The sequence below is a fragment of the Portunus trituberculatus genome, chromosome 10, assembly GCF_017591435.1.
Source record: "Portunus trituberculatus isolate SZX2019 chromosome 10, ASM1759143v1, whole genome shotgun sequence".
Classification (NCBI taxonomy): domain Eukaryota; kingdom Metazoa; phylum Arthropoda; class Malacostraca; order Decapoda; family Portunidae; genus Portunus; species Portunus trituberculatus.
This window is the reverse complement of record NC_059264.1, coordinates 4,371,917-4,391,582: the sequence shown is the minus strand read 5'-3', so window position 1 is coordinate 4,391,582 and position 19,666 is coordinate 4,371,917. Positions and strand designations below refer to the sequence as shown.

The 19,666-nt window shown below is 39.6% G+C and overlaps 1 protein-coding gene and 1 long non-coding RNA gene across 4 annotated transcripts in view; both read left to right on the top strand.

Moving 5' to 3' along the window:
* Positions 1 to 7,879, top strand: part of LOC123502094 (JNK-interacting protein 1-like) — a 34,788-nt gene extending 26,909 nt beyond the window's left edge. Inside the window, exons 3-9 of the mRNA XM_045251285.1 lie at positions 1 to 32; positions 486 to 605; positions 2,583 to 2,759; positions 3,252 to 3,412; positions 4,900 to 5,019; positions 6,066 to 6,244; positions 6,704 to 7,879. The exon at positions 1 to 32 is cut by the window's left edge and continues 163 nt beyond it. Coding sequence (XP_045107220.1) covers positions 1 to 32; positions 486 to 605; positions 2,583 to 2,759; positions 3,252 to 3,412; positions 4,900 to 5,019; positions 6,066 to 6,244; positions 6,704 to 6,776 — 862 coding nt within the window. The 3' untranslated portion in view covers positions 6,777 to 7,879. The remainder of the gene's footprint in view (positions 33 to 485; positions 606 to 2,582; positions 2,760 to 3,251; positions 3,413 to 4,899; positions 5,020 to 6,065; positions 6,245 to 6,703) is intronic.
* Positions 7,880 to 13,111: 5,232 nt separating this feature from the next.
* Positions 13,112 to 17,846, top strand: LOC123502033. Of its 3 annotated transcripts, none has more exons than XR_006673780.1 (4): positions 13,112 to 13,190; positions 15,880 to 16,404; positions 16,554 to 16,701; positions 17,695 to 17,843. It is a non-coding gene; the product is annotated as an uncharacterized LOC123502033 (long non-coding RNA). The 3 variants fall into 3 exon arrangements; XR_006673781.1 differs by having other exon boundaries at positions 13,128 to 13,190; positions 16,306 to 16,404; XR_006673779.1 differs by lacking the exon at positions 13,112 to 13,190 and having other exon boundaries at positions 15,797 to 16,404; positions 17,695 to 17,846.
* Positions 17,847 to 19,666: the final 1,820 nt, after the last annotated feature.

Below are 19,666 nucleotides of genomic sequence, written 5' to 3'. Positions count from 1 at the left end.
CCTCGTGCTAAAGTGCCACGCCTTCGTCAGGGGTGAGACAGAGCGAGAGAGTACGCATGACCTGTGAAATATGAGAATAATGGTGCAGAGAGAGAGAGAGAGAGAGAGAGAGTTTTAAAGCCATAAAGGTATAAACAAACAAATATCGACATCTGAGAGAGAGAGAGAGAGAGAGAGAGAGTGTGTGTGTGTGTGTGTGTGTGTTAAAGTCATAATAGCAGTTAAAAACACTAACAGCAACAACAACAACAACAACTACTACTACTACTACTACTACTACTACTACTACAACAATCACCACCACCACCAGCACCACAACCACCACAACAACAACAACAAAAAATCAATCAATACAAACAACAATTACACTCACCCAGTCTAACCTTTCTCTCTCTCTCTCTCTCTCTCTCTCTCTCTCTCTCTCTCTCTCTCTCTCTCTCTCTCTCTCTCTCTCTCTCTCTCTCTCTCTCTCTCTCTCTCCCCAGACGACAGCTCCTCCCCAGACTCCGAGCTTCGCCTCCCCGCCACGGACATTGATTCAGGGCACTCGACACAGCACTCCCCAGATGGCCCCAAGTCTATGTCTCCGCTGGCCACTGTTAATGGTGAGGCTCTGGAGGGATGGGGAGGGTGGGGAATGGGATCGTGGGGTGGGGAATAATGGGTGGATGGGGATGGTGGGGTTTATATATTCAGAAAGACTTTGTTCTCTCACCACGATAGTTTTTCAATTCCCCATAGAAGATTATCAGGGTTTTTCAAGACAGTTTTATTTTCATTCCTAGAAGTTTTGCTAATTCATCACCAGAACCATAAAATTTACTCTTAAAAACATGAGTGTCTTCAGCCAGAACCTTTGAACATAGTCGTCGTATAAGAGCAACTAGTTTCTGAGTGGGTTGGGGAGAAAAAAGACGAGATTAATTTAAAGCTGGTTCACTGGTCAATATGCGACTGAAATTGTAAGTCGCTAGAAGTATCGACAGATCCCTTCCAGTCAGAACACGTTCACACATAGCGACTGGGAAGTTGGGAAGTGTCGGCTGGTTGGCGGAAGTGAATATAAACAAACAGGTACCTAACAAGATGTCGAAGCGGTAGTTAAATCTTAGAAAGACTGTGCACAATTGCGATCAAATTAAATCCTCACAAGTATTCAGTCCTCGCCAGCAACGCCCAGCACAGAGGGAAGCAGTTCTTGGAGAGTGGCAGCTGGGTCTTCAAGCGTCGATTTGCCTAAGCTTTCTTTCCTGTAGAATTCATTTTCAGGATCCCAGATGTGCTCGCTTTCCTTCACCAAAGCCAACATCTTCTCTACATCTGGACACCACATTTTCAAGCCTTTATCCGAGACGTCACAATGTAAACAAAGTCACAAATCGACTGAATAAGACCAACATGTCGGTTTTGCCTTACTTTCAATTTCATTCGCATATTGACACGTGTGAACTCGTCTTTAATTAGGGAAGGTTTCAGTGTTTAGGGGAGGTGGGGAAGGTGGGGAGTGGAGTTGTGGGATAAGGGATGGTAGATGAACTCAGTTGGGATAGTTGGGGAGGGTTGAAGAGAAAGAAGAGGAGGTTAAGTTAGTGTCTAGGGAGGCTCGGGGAAGGTAAGACAAGCGTGAGGAATTTGAGAAAGACTGGGGAATTTCTAAAGGGTTCTGGGGAAGGCTGGGGAGTGGTGTGAGGAAGCTGGGGAGAACAGGAAGATTGGGGAGGACTTGGGTTGTGTTGTGGTTTAATATTGTGCGTGTGTGTGTGTGTGTGTGCGTGTTGTAGCTCTGTCTTGCCTCATATTCCGTTTTCTTCACTGTTGAGTTGTTGAAAGTTTAACAAGATACGTAAATTTTTTTCACTCCTTGACTTATTCCCTTTCCATTCCATTCCATTCCGCATCATTACTCAAATCTCCTTCTCTTCCACATACATTTCCCTCCCCTCCTATACCACATAACACATTCTAATTCCTGTCTCCCCTTATACTGAACCTTCCCCTCTTAATACCCCTTCTTTTTCCGTCTCTCCCATACACCATTACCCATAATTACCCTCTAAGAACAAAGGCAAGGGAAAACAACGCAGTGATGAGGAACGAAAGGAAGAAGAATGGAAGGCAAAACAAGGACAGTTAGAAGAATAAGAGAAAGGAGAAAAGAGAAAGAGAAGGAGGAGGAGGAAATAAGGCAAAAATGCTTACAATACACCATTATTACATCCTTTTCCTCTCCTTTACACTGGTACTTCATTAATCTTCCCTCCTTCAGTACTAACACTCTGCAGTTAGAAGAATAAGAGGAAGGAGAAAAGAGGAGGAGGAAGAAGGAGGGCAAAAACTCCCCCAAAACACTACTATTACATCCTTTTACTTCTCTTTTACACTGCTATCACATCATCCTTCCCTCCTTCAGTACTAACACTCTCTTTCTGCAGTTAGAAAAATAAGAGGAAGGAGAAAAGAAGAGGAGGAAGAAGGAGGGCAAAAACTCCCCCAAAACACTACTATTACATCCTTTTACTTCTCCATGACAGAACTACTGCATTATCCTTCCCTCCTTCAGTACTAACACTCTCTTTCCGCAGGCTCTCTTTCCCCAGGCTCTCCAAACAGCGGCGGGGTTCCCTTCTCTCAGCTGAGCCTATTGGAAGCCACACATCGAGGACTCTACCGCTTCATTCCTAGACATCACGACGAAGTACATATCGAGATTGGTGATCCTGTTTACGTGCAGAGAGAAGCAGATGACTTGTGGTGCGAAGGTTGGTGTTGGTGTTGGTGTTGTGGTGTTTATTGGGGTGTTGTGAGTGTTTTGGGGTTAGAATATTGGTGGGGTTGGGTTGTAAAGTGTGTGAAAAGTGTTTGTGTTGTTCTTTTTGATGGGGTTGTTGTTGTTGTGTGTGTTGTTATGTGTTTGTCTTGCTCTCTTGCTCTCTTTCTCTCTTTCTCTCTCTCTCTCTCTCTCTCTCTCTCTCTCTCTCTCTCTCTCTCTCTCTCTCTCTCTCTCTCTCTTCCTAACATCCTTCTGCGTTTCTATCTTCTCTCACTTCCTCCTCTCAACTATACCTCGCAAACTACCCTCCTCTTCCTCTTTTCCTCCTCCTCCTCCTCCTCCTCCTCCTCCTCCTCCTCCTCCTCCTCCTCCTCCTTCCAACAATATCACCATCACTATCACCACTTCTACCCTAAACCTCCTCCTGTACCTCCTTCTCCTTCTACTACTACTACTACTACTACTACTGTTACCACCACAGGCGTCAACCTCAGGACAGGCCGGCAAGGTATCTTCCCCGCAGCGCATGTGACGGATGTAGACTATTCAGATTTCGACCCAACAGTGCCCAAAGTGAAAAAGGAGCGGTACCTTCTCAGCTACCTGGGCTCCATTGAAACGCTGTGTCATAAGGGGAACCAGGTGAGTCTAGAGGGTGAAGAAGGGTGGAGGAGACGAGTGGCGGGAAAGTATCAAGGGAAATGTTGAAAAGTAATGAAAGAGAATTAATTGGTAGGGAAAAAGGGAGTCTAGGAGGAAAGGAGGGAAGGAGTGGTGAGTGTTTAGGAAGAAAGTATTAGGAAAAAAGGTAATGGGAGAGAATTTGTAGGAAAAAAGAGAGTCTAAAGGAGGAAAAAATAGAGTCTAGAGGAAGAAGGAAAGGAAGGAGAGGAAGTGGCGCGTGTTTTGGAAAGAAATTATTAGAGAAGAAAGTAATGGAAGAAAGATTGAAAGGAAGAAAAGGGAGACAAGGAGGTGAGTTTAAGGGGTGATGGGAGAAAATTGAAATGAAAAAAAAAAAAAAGACAATGGAGGTTAGTTTAAGGGGTGATGTTAGGGATGGGGTGAAGGGGTGTGTTTGGAAAGACAGTATTAGGAACGAAAAGCAATGGAGGACATTTTTGTAGGGAAGAAATGGAGTGAGGGAGGAGTGAAGAGGCGTTCAGAAAAGCAACTATCAATGGAAAGAAGAAATTAGTAGGAAAAACAAGTATAATGAGAGAAAGTAACTGTAGTAATTCTATTTAGAGAAGAAAGTGGCAATGTATAGGTTAGATTCAATTACTTTATCTCTCTTGTTCCTTTTTTTACCGTTACTTTTTCACATTACTTTTTTTTTATACCATTACTTACTGTCCTACTATCGAAGAGGTGAAGGCAGGGAAGGCAGGGGTTTGGATAAGTTGGATGATAAGACTTGTTTGTGATATGAACCTTCTGAGTGGATGCGGTAGGGAGTGGAAAGGGTTGGAGAAACGTAACAGAAGTGGAAATTGTGGAGATTGTCATATTTAGAAAGGAAGACATGTGGAATTGTAAGGAAGGGGAAGAAGTGGATAATAAAACTTGCATGTATGAGAATTTTGAGTGGATGAGATAGGGAGTGGACAGGGCTGGAAAAGCGAAACAGTAGAAGTGGAAGTTGTGAAGTGGAGGGTGTTATAGTTAGAAAGGAAGACATGTGGAATTGTGATGGAAGAGGAAGAAGTGAGGAATAAGACTTGAAAGTTTGAGATGGTTGGAAAAGCGAAACAGAAGAGGTGGAAGTTGTGAAGTGGAGGGTGTCACAGTTAAGAAGGAAGGAAGATAGATGGAACTGTGAGGAAGAACAAGAAGTGGAAGTTGTGAGATGGAAGTTAGGATAGAGTGAGTGAGTGAGTGAGTGAGTATGTACAAACGATAGAAAACCAGATGAGTGAGTGAGTGAATGAATAAGGAAACAATCACACAAACAACACCAAATCAAAACCACAAAACAAAACAAAAAGAACACAAAAAAATAAGAAACTAACCACAAACAAATGAACAAAAAGAAATAAGTGAACAAGTGACACGAGACAAGAGAGAACAATTTATTAACCCTTCCCCTCTTCTCCCCCTTCCCCCCTCCCCTCCCCTCACTCCCCCAGGTGTTGTGTCAAGCTGTGAGGAAAATAGCAGGGGGGGAGGAGTCGGCCCAGCACCCCCACCCCTGCATCCTGGAAGTGTCTGACCAAGGCATTCGTATGGTGGATAAGAGAAAACCAGCGGTGAGTCAGAGAGAGAGAGAGAGAGAGAGAGAGAGAGAGAGAGAGAGAGAGAGAGGGGATGTTTAAATTCTTGCTTTTTTTGTATTTTTAAGGTGTGAGAGAGAGAAAGAAAAAGAGTAGAAGTAGTAGTAATTGTAGTAGTAGTAGTAGTAGTAGTGGTGGTGGTGGTGATGGTGGTAGTAGTAGTAGTAGTAGTAGTAGTAGTAGTAGTAGTGATTGTAGTAGTAGTAGTGATTGTAGTAGTAGTAGTAGTAGTAGTAGTGGTGGTGATGGTGATGGTGGTGGTGGTGGTGATGAAAGTGGTAGTGGTAGTAGTAGTAGTAGTAGTAGTAGTAGTAGTAGTAGTAGTAGTAGTAGTAGTAGTAGTAGAGTAGTAGTAGTAGTAGTAGTAGTAGTAGTAGTGATTGTAGTAGTAGTAGTAGTAGTGATTGTAGTAGTAGTAGTAGTAGTAGTAGTAGTAGCAGCAGTGTTTCGTTCCTTTCCTACATAGAAACAAGAAAAGAGATAAAAAAAAAATACCCCAAACCAAACTTAACCAAAACCCAGTGGACAAGGTGGTGGTGGTGGTAGGTGGTGGTGGTGGTGGTGGTGGTAGTGGGATCGGGCAGACGTCCATGCGTAGGTTCAAATCCCACCATGTACCGCCTTGAAACTTCGTCATTTGTCGCGTAGTTTAAAAATACCTAATGTCACCATGATACCCAGGTTCCAAAGATGCGCTTGGGTGGTGATATGGGCCCTGATATGCCCACCACTATAGATAAAATGCCTGCGCCACTAATGGGTGGAAGATGAACAGCGCTTCCCATACTCTTCAAGTATAGGCCATAACATAAACACACACACACACACACACTCTCTCTCTCTCTCTCTCTCTCTCTCTCTCTCTCTCTCTCTCTCTCTCTCTCTCTCTCTCTCTCTCTCTCTCTCTCTCTCTCTCTCTCTCTCTCTCACACACACACACACACACACACACACACACACACACACACACACACACACACACACACACACACACTCTCTCTCTCTCTCTCTCTCTGTTACAGCCCAACCAAGCTCCCTGTCACGACTATTTCTACCACCTGAAGCACGTGTCTTTCTGCGCCTTCCACCCCAAGGACCACCGCTACTTCGGCTTCATCACCAAGCACCCCACCAGCCAACGCTTCGCCTGCCACATCTTCAAGAGCTCAGACAGTACCAGACCCGTTGCCGAGGCTGTGGGGTAAGAGAGAGAGAGAGAGAGAGAGAGAGAGAGAGAGAGAGAGAGAGAGAGAGAGTTTGGGTTTTGAAGAGGGAAAGATGTTTAGTTTTTTTTTTTTCGTTTTTTTTATTGGTGGTATTTGAGAGAGAGAGAGAGAGAGAGAGAGAGAGAGAGAGAGAGAGAGAGTTGTGGTAATAGTTGTAGTAGTAGATGATAATGATAATGTTTAATTCTTGCTTTTTTATTCTTAATGTGAAAGAGAGGAAAAGAAGGGTAGAAGTAATAGTAGTAGTAGTAGTAGTAGTAGTAGTAGTAGCAGCAGCAGCAACAGTAATTATAATACAAACAAAAACAATAACAAAAAAAAAAAAAGCCAGAAAACATAAGCTAATCTATACACCCATTCATTTATTTCCTTCTCTCTCCTGCAACAAACAACAACAACAACAACAACAACAACAACAACAACAACAACTACAGACGAGCCTTCCAAAGATTCTACCAAAAGTTCATTGAGACAGCATATCCCATAGAAGACATTTACTTGGAATAGCAGCGCCTCCCCAGTGCCCCAGCCAGCGTCACCCCAGCGTCACCCCAGCATCACCCCAGCATCCCAGCATCACCCCAGCACCCCAAGATAACCCCAGCGTCACCCCAACGTCACCCATCAGCTCCCCTTTGAGAGAAACAGCTGGTGAAGTGAGACAAGAGGCGGAGGAAGGGGGTGGGGGTGCAACTTTGATCTGGTAACACTGGGAAGATTTCAAAAAGGCAGCTGGAAAGAGGTGGCCTTGTAGAGAGAAAGAGAGAGAGAGTGAGAAAGAGAGAGAGAGATTACAATTTTCTTTTTCTTCCAAACTTAAAAGAGAGAAAAAATAATAATAATAATAATAATAATAATATTTTGTTTATTATTGTTTCTATATAAAAACTTCAACAAAAAAAAAAAACAACGGACGGTAATAATAGTAAAGACAATAAGAAGACTTTCAAAGATAGTCTTACAATATGAATCCCATTATAATCTTACCAACACAAAATATCATTCCAAACGCTTTCCCTCTTCCTCATCTTCTTTTCTTCATCTTCTTCATCTTCTTCATCTTGTTTAGTTTTCCAGTGTTGTTTGATTTTCTCTGCCGCCTTGGATGTCTCATTTTCTCCCTCCTCCTCCTCTTCCTTGTCTTCCTTCTCGTGATTCTCCTCGTTCTCATCTTCCTCTTTCTCGCCACCCTCCTCCTCCTCCTCTTATTTCTCTTCCAAGATCCTGTTGTTCTTAACCCACGAGATATTTTGAGTGTTGTTTTCCTCATCCTCTTTTTCTTTTTCCTCATGCCTATAAAAATATTCATCTTTTATCTTTTCTTCCTCCTCTTCGTTATTCATGTTATCATCCCCTTCATTGACTCGATCAGAGCCTTTTAAACACACACACACACACACACACACACACACACACACACAGTAGTGATAGTAACAAACGCACAATTATTTTAAAAAGTCAAATTTATAGATCGAAAGAGTGAAGGATAAATGAAAAAAATGAAATTGTTTGGTGGGAAGGAAGAGAGAATCAGTCAGTCAGTCAGTCAGTTAGTCAGTCAGGTAGTCAGTCAATCAGTCAGTCAGTTAGTTATTCATTCAGTCAGTCAGTCAGGTGGTCAATCAATCAGTCAGTTAGTCAGTCAGGTAGTCAGTCAATCAGTCAGTCAGTTAGTTAGTCCTTCAGTCAGTCAGTCAGTTGGTCAATCAGTCAGTCAGTCAATCAGTAAGTCTAGACAAACATTCACCAACACCAAAATATTTTCAGTCTCTCTCTCTCTCTCTCTCTCTCTCTCTCTCTCTCTCTCTCTCTCTCTCTCTCTCTCTCTCTCTCTCTCTCTCTCTCTCTCTTTTCCATTTCCTCCCATTTCCTCCCGCCAAGGTTTCTACAAGGACACACACAATGGAACAGAAACAAAGAACAAACAGCAGCAGACCTCTTGCCCCTGTCCCGTTTTAGAGCTGTTTATCTATCTATCTATCTATCTATTTATTTATTTTCTCTATGACTTTTAAAATTTCTAGACATTATGAAAACCGGAGGACGAAAAAGAAATAAAAAGGAAATGAGAAAAAAAGAAAACTGCAAACGTTCTTTTTTTTTAATTAAACATAACTTACGTGAAAATAATGATAATAATAATGATGATGATGATGATGATGATGATGATGATGGTGATGATGATTGTAAATATTGTATCATAAACTACAATACTACCTAGTGTAATTTTAAGGTAAGCTATCTGCATTACTACTAATTACATATATATAACTAGGGAGTGTGGGGTATGTAATCTGAGAGAGAGAGAGAGAGAGAGAGAATGTGGTTATTATTATTATTATTATTATTATTATTATTATTATTATTATTATTATTATTATTATTGTTATTATTATTATCATACCGAAGTTGTTGAAATGTTACGCTGTTTTTCAGAGAGAGAGAGAGAGAGAGAGAGAGAGAGAGTGTTGTTACCAAAATCTATGTAATCAGTTATATATACATTAATTACTTTATATCTCTACCATATTATTATTTATTATTATTATTATTATTATTATTAAGAAAACGAATGACTTCAAAAATCAAAACAAAGAAAATTTATTCCAATATTATTTTACGAATGACCCAAATTAGATAAATAAATAAATAAATTGATAAATAAATAAATAGATCAGTGAAAACAATATTATACTTGTTAAAAAAAAATCTGAGCACTAAAAAACTAAATCAATCAAATTATGAGATGAGTGAAACATTATGAAATTAAATATAGTTGGTTTTTTTTTATCCATTTTCTTTTTCTTTCTTGTTATTCTTTTTAATATAATAAGGAATAAGAAAATTAAGTAAGAAAAAAATCCGTTATTGAGATGTTGTTACTTAGATGTTTATAAGTGAGGTGAGGTGAAGTGTGCGTTAGATGTAAGTGAAGTGAAGCCAAGTATTTATATAGGGACGAGTGAAGTGAACTGAAGTGAAGTGAAGTGAAGTGAATAATGAGAAATGTGTCTAAGTGAAGTGAGGTGAAATATTAATAGACCAAGTGAAATGAAGTGAAAAAATTGAAGTGTGATATTGATAACACGTGAAATGAAGAGAAAATGAACCCAAAAGTGAATATTTAAGTGTATTTTAAGTGTCTATTTAAGTGAAGTGTTATGAAGTGAGTGGAGAGGGTTAGAATAAGGGAAAAATAAGTCAAGAAGTGAACTGAAGTGAAGATATTAACTCAGTGTGTCTCAATAAGGGAAAGTAATATAATCATAATGTTCGTGTGAATGATGATGATGATGATGATGATGATGATGATGATGATGAAATATGAATGCGTGTATCTAATATTATAATGGAAAATGAATGCTTGAATAAGAGAACACACACACACACACACACACACACACACACACACACACACACACACACACACACACACACACACACACAGCAATCTAACCTAACCTAACTAACCTAACTTAACTTTATGTGTGTGTGTGTGTGTGTGTGTGTGTGTGTGTGCATTTCATTGCGAGCTGCTGGCAAAACTATTCAAAGTTTATAATAGTAGAAGAAGAAGAATAAAAAAAAGTAATAAATTAATGAATAAAACTATACATACATACATATATATACACATATTTCAAAATCTCAGGTCATTTTTTATTCATTGTAGGAAAAATATTACTGTCTTTCCTCCTCCTCCTCCTCCTCCTCCTCCTCCTCCTCCTCCTCCTCCTCCTCCTCCTCCTCCTCCTCCTCCTTCTTCTTCTCTTCCTCCTCCTCCTCTTCTTCTTCCACCTCCTCACATATAGATAGCAAAAATGAACCTGTTTGAGAGAGAGAGAGAGAGAGAGAGAGAGAGTAGCTGGTATTCCCATATCAAATCTTCAACTCGATTCTAGTAATAACAGAATTTTCATCTCTTATTTTTTTCATTTCTTTCTTTCTTTATTTCCTTATTTCCTTCGCATTATTTCCAAAAGCATTCCATTAAAGGTCTTCCACGTGACATGATAATATATGAAGTAAACCTTACCCTATAATAGTATAATAATAATAATAATAATAATAATAATAATAATGACGATAAAAACAAAACTACAACAATTTCAGCAAGTTTATAAAGAATGAAAGGAATTACTATAACAGAAAAATATTTATACATTATTATTATTTTGTTTTTTTATCTTTTTTTTTTTTTTTTTTTGTATTTTTCGAAAGATGTTACACCTTACTTTGGAGGTTTTTGAGAGAGCGTAGCATTCGAAAGTGAGTGAAAGATTAGAATTATTAAGTTTATGAAGAGAAATGTGTTTGGTATCTTTGTTCAAAAAATATGTAAAGCTTTGGGGGATTGTTCGAATATTTTTTTTTTCTTACTTGAAATGATTATGGGAAATGCGTTTAACTTTAGAAATAGTAGTTTTTATTTTCTTTTTTAAGATGATACACTTTCAACGTAAATAAGGAAAGTTTATAAGAGTTCGTAGGTTTCGAAAACGTATGAAGCATTTATCTATTTTTGTTTAACAGATACAAAGAAAACTTGTGTTCATCATTATAAAGAACTACAAATATGAGGAAAGAAATGTATGAAGTATTCTGGTAAGGAAAAAAATAACAAAGAAATCCTCATACTGTCTTGACACCAAAAAACTTGTGTAAATATAAAAAGGAAGACAAATGTTATGTATGGCCTTAAAAGGTTTGCAAAAAATGTACAGTTCCTAATACGCTGCAAAGACAAGAAAAATAATATTAATGATGTATAGCATGAACCCATTTTGAAATCCATAAAGTGTATAGCTGTGTGGAACTTTGTAAAGATGCATGACCTTCAACATTTCAGTAAGGTGTATACATCTTTGCTAAGTTCCACACCGACGCCAGATGAATAAGATAAGATAAGAATATACATGAATTAAAAGCGTGTATGGAGCAACAATCAGTAAAAATAATCATAATAAAAAAAAACTCAATAAAATTATATAAAATGTGCTTGTAAAATTACGTTCTTTTGTAAATAATAACGTTTCTCTTTTGTTGTTGTTGATTAAGTGACCCAGCGTGATATTTTGTACCTTTGTTTAGAGTTAAGAATTACTACCAGTATTTATTGTTGTCATTGTTACTATTACTATTATCATTATTATTATTATTATTATTATTATTATTATTATTATTATTATTGTTGTTACTATTATTATTACCATTGTTGTTATTATTATTATTATTATTATTATTATTATTATTATTATTATTATTATTATTATTATTATTATTGTTATTATTATTTCAGTTTAAGAGCCTTTTTATGCATTTATTCTATTTGTAAATGTCTATTACAAGGAAAGAAGGAGAAGAAAAGAAGAGGAAGAAGAAGAAGAAGAAGAGAGAGAGAGAGAGAGAGAGAGAGAGAGAGAGAGAGAGAGAGAGAGAGAGAGGCGGGGGAATAAAGAGTGAAAGGGAAGAGGAGAGAAGGGAGAGTAAGAGGAAAATAATAGTGATAATAACAATAATAGTAATAATGATAATAATAATGATGATAATAATAATAATAATAGTAATAGTAATAATAATGATATTGATGATAATGATAATGGTAATAGTGATAATGATAACAGTGATAACAACAACAACAACAACAACAATAACAATACTGCTCTTTTATAAATTTCCAGCCACAATTCACTCCAGTTTTTTTTTTTTTTTTACTTTTCCTTCTTTCTTTGACCTACCGAACTTTAGAATAATTCAATAATAATAACGATAGTAATAATAATAATAATAATAATAATAATAATAATAATAATAATGATAATGATGATAATAACAATAATGACAATAATGATAATAATAACAATAATAATGTTAATAATAATAATAATAATAATGATGATAATGATAATAGTAATAATGATAATGATAATAGTATTTCATTAATATTATTATTCTAATTCTTATTATTATACTTATTATTTTTCTTTTAATTATTATTATTATTATTATTATTATTATTATTATTATCATTATTATTTATTGGTCCAAAAACTTCCCCTTTAGTTTCTTGTTAACTCAAATACTAAAGAATAAGATTTACAAGTGAGATTAGTTAGTTGACTTGTGAATGCTTCCTTCTCTTCCTCTTCCTCTTCTTTTTCCTTCTCTTCCTCTTCCTCCTCCTCCTCCTCCTCCTCCTCCTCCTCCTCCTCCTCCTCCTCCTCCTCCTCCTCCTCCTCCTCCTCTTCGTGACAATACAACCACTACGGTGTGTAACATTGACAGCAGCGATGGCGACCTTAAAAAATAACAGGAAAAAGAAATATATATCTATGGCTTTGGTTAATTCACCTTTCATTCTCCTTACAACCCTACATTAACCCCTTACTCCCTAAAACTGGCGCCTTGAAGTATATCTAGACCAGGGGAGGGCAAACTCTTCAGTGCTAGAGCCACATTGAGAAAGTCGCAATCTTATAGAGCCTCATACTGTATTAACGCAAAATTATTAACATCTAGAATACAAAATAAAAGGCATGTAAAGAAAAACTACACTCCAACTCATATGCACACCTGTGGGAAGAAAATTAAATGCTCATAATATTATTTGCGGTTAAACTTTCTCTTTCAAATTTACTAACATCTGCCGGGACACATGAATTTCTTTGCCGGCAGTGGTCCATACTTTCTTTACCCACACCTGATTTAGACCCTTATAATTCACTACATAACCTTTAATATAGGATGGTAAATGGACATATTTGACATCGAATAGTTATGCCAGTGACCGTATCTAGTAAGCCATCTAGCGCCCGCCACCAGCATTAGATCTGACCCAGTGTGGTGCCTATGGTGGTGAGTGTTGGAAGTATGTGTAGTCATTTATCCTCAAACATCAGCGCTACCGTACCACTGAAATAGGTAAGTAATGGCATATAGGTGCATTGGGCATTGAATTATCAGTGTATGGTGTTGATAATGGCGATGAACAGCTGGGTAAGGAGAGATATGTAGTTTAATAAGGTGGAGTAATGGAAGGTATACATGAGGCAGCGGTGCGTGAAGGAGGAATAGTCTTCATGTAATATCAAACATCATCGCTACCAAGCCTCAGAGGAAGGTGAGTAAGGAAGGGTGAGTGCAGCAGGGAATAAGCTATCAGTGTGTGTTGCTAATAGTGATAATGAGTGGCCGGATACTGAGAAATGATAAACGGAGTGATAGCTGAGACATGGAGATGAAAATGTAAATGTACTAGATTAAGTATTTCTCTCTCAATGATAAGACTATAGGGACGAAAAATAAATGAATAAATATGGGAAGGATACTGAAAGAAAAAAAGTAAAGAACAGGAGATAGATAATTGAGGTAAAGATAAGATATAATAAACAATAAACTAAGGTAAATTTGCAGTTTCAACCAACATACCCTATCTTATATTTCTTTTTCCCTATGTGTAACAAGCTTGGGGACCTCCTGGGAAACCTAACCTAACCTTATTAATATCCGATAGGGTACAATGGGGTTAGAAATGCTGGTAGAAGTGTGATGTAGCCCGTGAGAATGTGTATGTAGTGACGTGTGGTGTATTGGTTCAAACTACAATAATACCAAAACTACAAACATTACAACTCTTTCACCATTACACAAATACTAACAAGGCCTTGGAGTATCTTGGCATTAATGAACCCAAGACAAAGGAGAAAACGAGAGGCAGCTATTGAAACAGTAAACGAAGCACTGAAGCCTCATTTTTAGGTTCACATGCTTCAAAACGCTCTGTTCTCTCACCGCGACTATTTTAAAAGGCTGCAGAGATGATTAACCTGGTTCTCGAGAGTGATTCTCCTGTTATTGATGTAGAAATTTTGTTCATCTGTCACTGGAGCCATTAAAACACCCTCCCCTCCCTATTCCATCATCCTCCTTCCCTCCCATTCCCTTTCCTCTCTCCTTCCTCCTTCCTCCATCCTCTTTCCTCCTCCTCCTCCTCCTCCTCCTCCTCCTCCTTCCTTCCCTTGGCTTTCCTCCCTCACCCCTACCCATCCCGTCCCCTGCTCTACCCTCCCGAGATGATCGTCTGGTACCTGCTGTAAAGGTGGCATTGTTCCAAACACTGCCACATCTAAGCTGAGAATGTTCCAGGCCTGGTCACAGACAAGAGTAATGACTGTAATGTGGCTTAACTTTTTCAGACATTCTATTTGCGAGCCCACATCGTTGCGGCGCGTGACATATCGGCTGCTCTGCCCTGACCTGACTGTTGACTGTTGATGTGTGTTATTTGAGCGGTGAATAACGTCAGTGAGCGTTACAGGATTGAATACAGCCAGTTCAGGCCTTGTATATTCCTTGGTTCAGGCTTAGTGAGAATAAATTGGCAATGGAGTGTGGGAGATGAAACAAGCACGGTCGTGGACTTACCCGTGGAGGAGCATGTGGGGCCTTGCGGGAGCGTGGGGACAGAATTATGATTGTGTACTTCTTGAATGTTGTCCCCGCAGTGATGATATGCGCGCTCACCACCACTTCACGTCTTGAGGCAGGTGATGGGTGGGCGTGATGGTTTGTCGTTGCTAAGACAGTGTACAGTCATGTCACTGTCACGCCTTGCTTACATAACTGCTCCATATCGCCTTCAATACCATGTTTTCTTTTTCTTGTCTTCTTCTTTGTGCACGTACTTATTAAGTTTTATTTGGTTTACATACACATTTTCCTTTTAGATTTCATACGTTCCACTTTCTTTCTTTCTCTTTTTTGTGGGTTTTATGAGACTGGTTTATTTTTTGTTATTGCCAGTGTTATTAGCTTTGAGAATATTTTAGTTTATTTGTTAGCTCAGGGAATATTTTAGTTTGTGTTCTTGTCAATGTTATTAGCTCAGGGAACATTTTAACTAACAGGCATCAGTATAACACTTGTTGGAGTCGTTTATGTTAGATGTTTTGGGTTTTTAAGGGAGATAGTTTGTTATCACCTCCTGGCTTCCCCACTAATGGCAATCCACTGGCAACACATCCCTGTAAAGACCTGTTAGATTGTTAAACCCTATTTCCCTCTTTCTCTGTTCTCTCATTCCTTAGTCTTTATTCCCTTTTTCTTTTCTCGTTTTTATTCTTTTCTCTTCTCATTCGTTCGTCTATATTCCCTTTTCCTCTTTTCTTTTTTTTTTTTCTCCTCATTCGTTGGTCTTTATTCCATGTTCCTCTTTTCTCCTTTTTTATTCGTTTGTTAACTCTTATCCCTGCTTTTCTTTTTTCCTCTCTTTCGTTCGTCACTATTATCCAGTTTCTCTTTTCCTCTCATTCGTCCATTCACTACTACTCAGTTTTTCGTTTTCCTAGCTTTTCCCTCCCCAACAGAGACGCACCAAGGCAAATAGCAGCATTAATTACTCGTTCTGTAAAGTTTATGCTATTTATAAGTGAATAGTTTGGTTTGTGAGGCCTTGTGGTATTGCTACTCTCCTATTAACACTATTACTACCACACGGTAAGTTGTAGTACCTATGCATGCAGTACTATCAATATTATTCTTAATAGCAAACTTTCTTTTTCAAATAATAAGCTTGTTAATATGTCCACTGTTGCTCCGCTGATCCATACAGTGGCTCTACCTTCAACCTCCCACCTCCCACCTCCTGCCTCCCCTCCGCTCCACTCTTCTGCCTGGCGCCTGTGTTTCGTTGAGGGTGGAGGAGGCAGGAGGTGGGCTGGTCAGCACAGCACCTCCACAACTTGTAAAAGCCTCTAGTTGAAGTGACGTGGGATATTAAGAGCTTTTTTTAATACTCTGGTAACGTATGAACAAGATCAAAAGGCTCTAGGACTAGGTAAAGTGACTCGTGAATAAAGTGGTTTTTTTACGGTTATGGTGACGGATGAAGAAGACTTCTACCCTGTGAAGATAATAGACGGCCTTGGAAATTCGGCTAATTGTGTCTGCTGCCTTGGAAAACAGCCGCAGTGAAAGAGGTGTGGTGGCCAGAGACAGCTTTCACTACCGAACAGTGATGTAACTCAATATTTCACAGTCCTGACTCATCCTCATCTGCCCATACTTCACCGCAGTAGCCTACAGGACGATACACCAATGAATTGACGCCTGCAGATACTTAAAAGGCGGTAAAAAGGTCAGTAAACAAAGGGATGGGTAGCGGCGGTGGGCGTGTCTCACCATGGTGTGCTTTATTTGTTACTCATCATAAGCCGGACATGTCACACACTAGAGGTGCATGCCTAATCTTTCATGTCAGCTGTTGAGATGCATCATCTTTGCCAGATTTGTGTGTCAGGAAGGCCCAGTGAAGTGATAAGGCAGTTGGCTGTGGCGGGCTGGCGGCGGCCATGATGACGTCATCGGTGGGTCCCGCCCTGCCCGGCGAGTTCGTATTATTCACATTTCTCAGCTCACTTATTTCGCCTCATAAGTAAGTTTTCACGTTCTACATGTATTTAGGAGTGTTTGAAGAATGTTCCATGCTTGTGTTGCGTGAAATACTGGGATTTAACGGGTGTTTAGGGCTTAGATAAGAGCCCAGTTTCCTTTACAAATTTTCCAACTCGGTATCTTTGATTTTTTATTTCAAGCTGAAATGAAGTGTTTGTGTTTTCAAAAAATCGTTTCTGATGGTTAAAGTGTGTTTCACTCCTAGTAAGCCAAATGTGTGGACTTTTAGAGTGACTTACAGTGCCGTTAAAATGTGTAGAAGTGACACTATATAAAATATATATTTTTTTATTTCCGCGTGCTGCCAAGTTTTGACGTGTTGTGGAAGTGGTTCATATTTCCAAAAAGTGTTATCGATTGTCTTGAATGAGATTGGTGGGCTTTGGAATTGTGTTTATGTATGTCGATATAATAACATTTTTATTTACGGTATTTTTGAATATTTCTATTATTACTCAGCCCGGTAATATTTTTATATTTTAGGAATTAGTTTTGATTGGTGACAAGTTAGAATTTATGTAGCATTCGTGTCCAGCTGCCTTTTTGAGAATCGTCATTTTCAAAATGGTTTACATAACGTATATTTGTGACGTCATCAACGGGGGCGCCCACCAGCTGGACCCAGACCCAGACCCAGACTAGGCTCCCTCCCTCCCGCCCAGCAGGGAGTGTGCGCCCGTATGTTGTCTAACTTGTCTTGTCTTTCATTGACGCCCTGTGTGTGTGTGTGTGTGTGTGTGTGTGTGTGTGTGTGTGTGTGTGTGTTACCGTATATTTCGTTGTATAAATCGTTGTGTGTGTGTGTGTGTGTGCCGTATATTTCGTTGTATAACGTTGTGTGTGTGTGTCAGTTTGTTTTAGATGAGCATAGAATATGATGATTGCAGCTGTTTTTTTAGTAATATGGACTAACAGTTTGTATTATACTATTACTAAATTGAAAAATATTAAGTGAACATTATAATCACTTCAGTCACTCCAAGGTTTGCCATTGTCCCAACCCACACACGTGTGCCGCAGCCTGCCGCAGTCCTAACATGGGCTCGGGGTGGTACAACTGCCTCTTGAGCCGTTGCCTCCGCTGTCGCAGGAACAGTATAGGTAAGAATTAGCTAATAGGTGTGTGTGTGTGTGTGTGTGTGTGTGTGTACCATGTGTATCATTGTACTGCGGTGTGTGTGTGTGTGTTACCATGTGTATCATTGTACTGCGGTGTGTGTGTGTGTGTGTGTGTGTGTGTGTGTGTGTGTGTGTGTGTGTGTGTGTGTGTGTGTGTGTTACCATGTGTATCATTGTACTGCGGTGTGTGTGTGTGTGTGTGTGTGTGTGTGTGTGTGTGTGTGTGTGTGTGTGTGTGTGTACCTTGTGTATCATTGTACTGCGTGTGTGTGTGTGTGTGTGTGTGTGTGTGTGTGTGTGTGTGTGTGTGTGTGTGTGTGTGTCACCTCGGTCGTCTGCTGGTCACCCAGCCAGTTTTCCTCATGCCATAGAGTGGCCCGTGACAAAGTGTTTAGTTGCGTCTTCTGGGCATGCGCGGCCCGGGAGCAAACGACAGACACTACATAATTATTATGTTATAGCTATGACAGTGTGTGACAAGTGATATCATGTGAATTTAAACACAATTCGATTTTTTTTTAATATTACAGTAGCCATTGGCTTTCAGCATGTATCGGTGCAAAGACTAGTGACTCACTATGGCACTGCGGTGTGTGTGTGTGTGTGTTACCTTGTGAATCATTGTACTGCGGTGTGTGTGTGTGTGTGTGTGTGTGTGTGTGTGTGTGTGTGTGTGTGTGTGTGTGTATCATTGTACTGCGGTGTGTGTGTGTGTTTTACCATGTGTCATTGTACTGCGGTGTGTGTGTGTGTGTGTGTGTGTGTGTGTGTGTGTGTGTGTGTGTTACCATGTGTATCATTGTACTGCGGTGTGTGTGCGTGCGTGCGCGCGCGCGCCACATACTTAATTTTTCCTCTTTTTAACCCTTAACTTCCGGGGATTAAAATATTTTTTCCTGTCTAATGACGGGGAAAAATGGTACACCTAAAAATTGTCAGAACACAGTTTGAATACTGATAATTATTTTCTCTGTGTTATTCTGAATACAATGATGTACTTTCCAGCTCGATATGACGTCTGAGAGTTTAGTTATTGCCTTATCAAAGTTTCCTCCTCCGGGCACGGTGTGACCAGTCAAGAGGAAACAGCCCGGAGAGCGACGCCGCGCTCGCTCTCTCTCTCTCTCTCTCTCTCTCTCTCTCTCTCTCTCTCTGTGTGTGTGTGTGTGTGAGAGAGAGAGAGAGAGAGAGAGAGAGAGAGAGAGAGAGAGAGAGAGAGAGAGAGAGTAGGGGGAGGAAGGAAGGACATATTATCACTGATTTCTGAGACACGTGTGTGTGTGTGTGTGTGTGTGTGTGTGTGTGTGTGTGTGTGTGTGTGTGTGTGATATCACTGATTTCTGAGACACGTGTGTGTGTGTGTGTGTGTGTGTGTGTGTGTGTGTGTGTGTGTGTGTGTGTGTGTGTGTAAGCATTACTCTCTCTCTCTCTCTCTCTCTCTCTCTCTCTCTCTCTCTCTCTCTGACAAGTGTTGATGTGTGTAGGCCCGCGTGTGTGACTCAGATGAGTTACCTCAAAGCTTTTCTCGAATGACTCATAAGAAGCGTGACGGCTATGAACGTCAGGAGTTCATTTCTTGTGATGTTTTTCCACTCTTTCTCGTGAGAGCTATGGGGCACATCATCATCATCTGCTGTTTCTTCATCATGAAAAGTGTTGCTCTCACTCACTATATGGTCCAAGAAAGCATCACTGAGAAACGCCATGAAATAGTCACAATTGTGTTGCACAGGAGGGAATTCAGCTGTTATGCCAGGAGACACAGATAAATCAGGCATAACTGGGAAAAATCATCATTGAATTCCCTCCATTGAAAGACAGGTCGG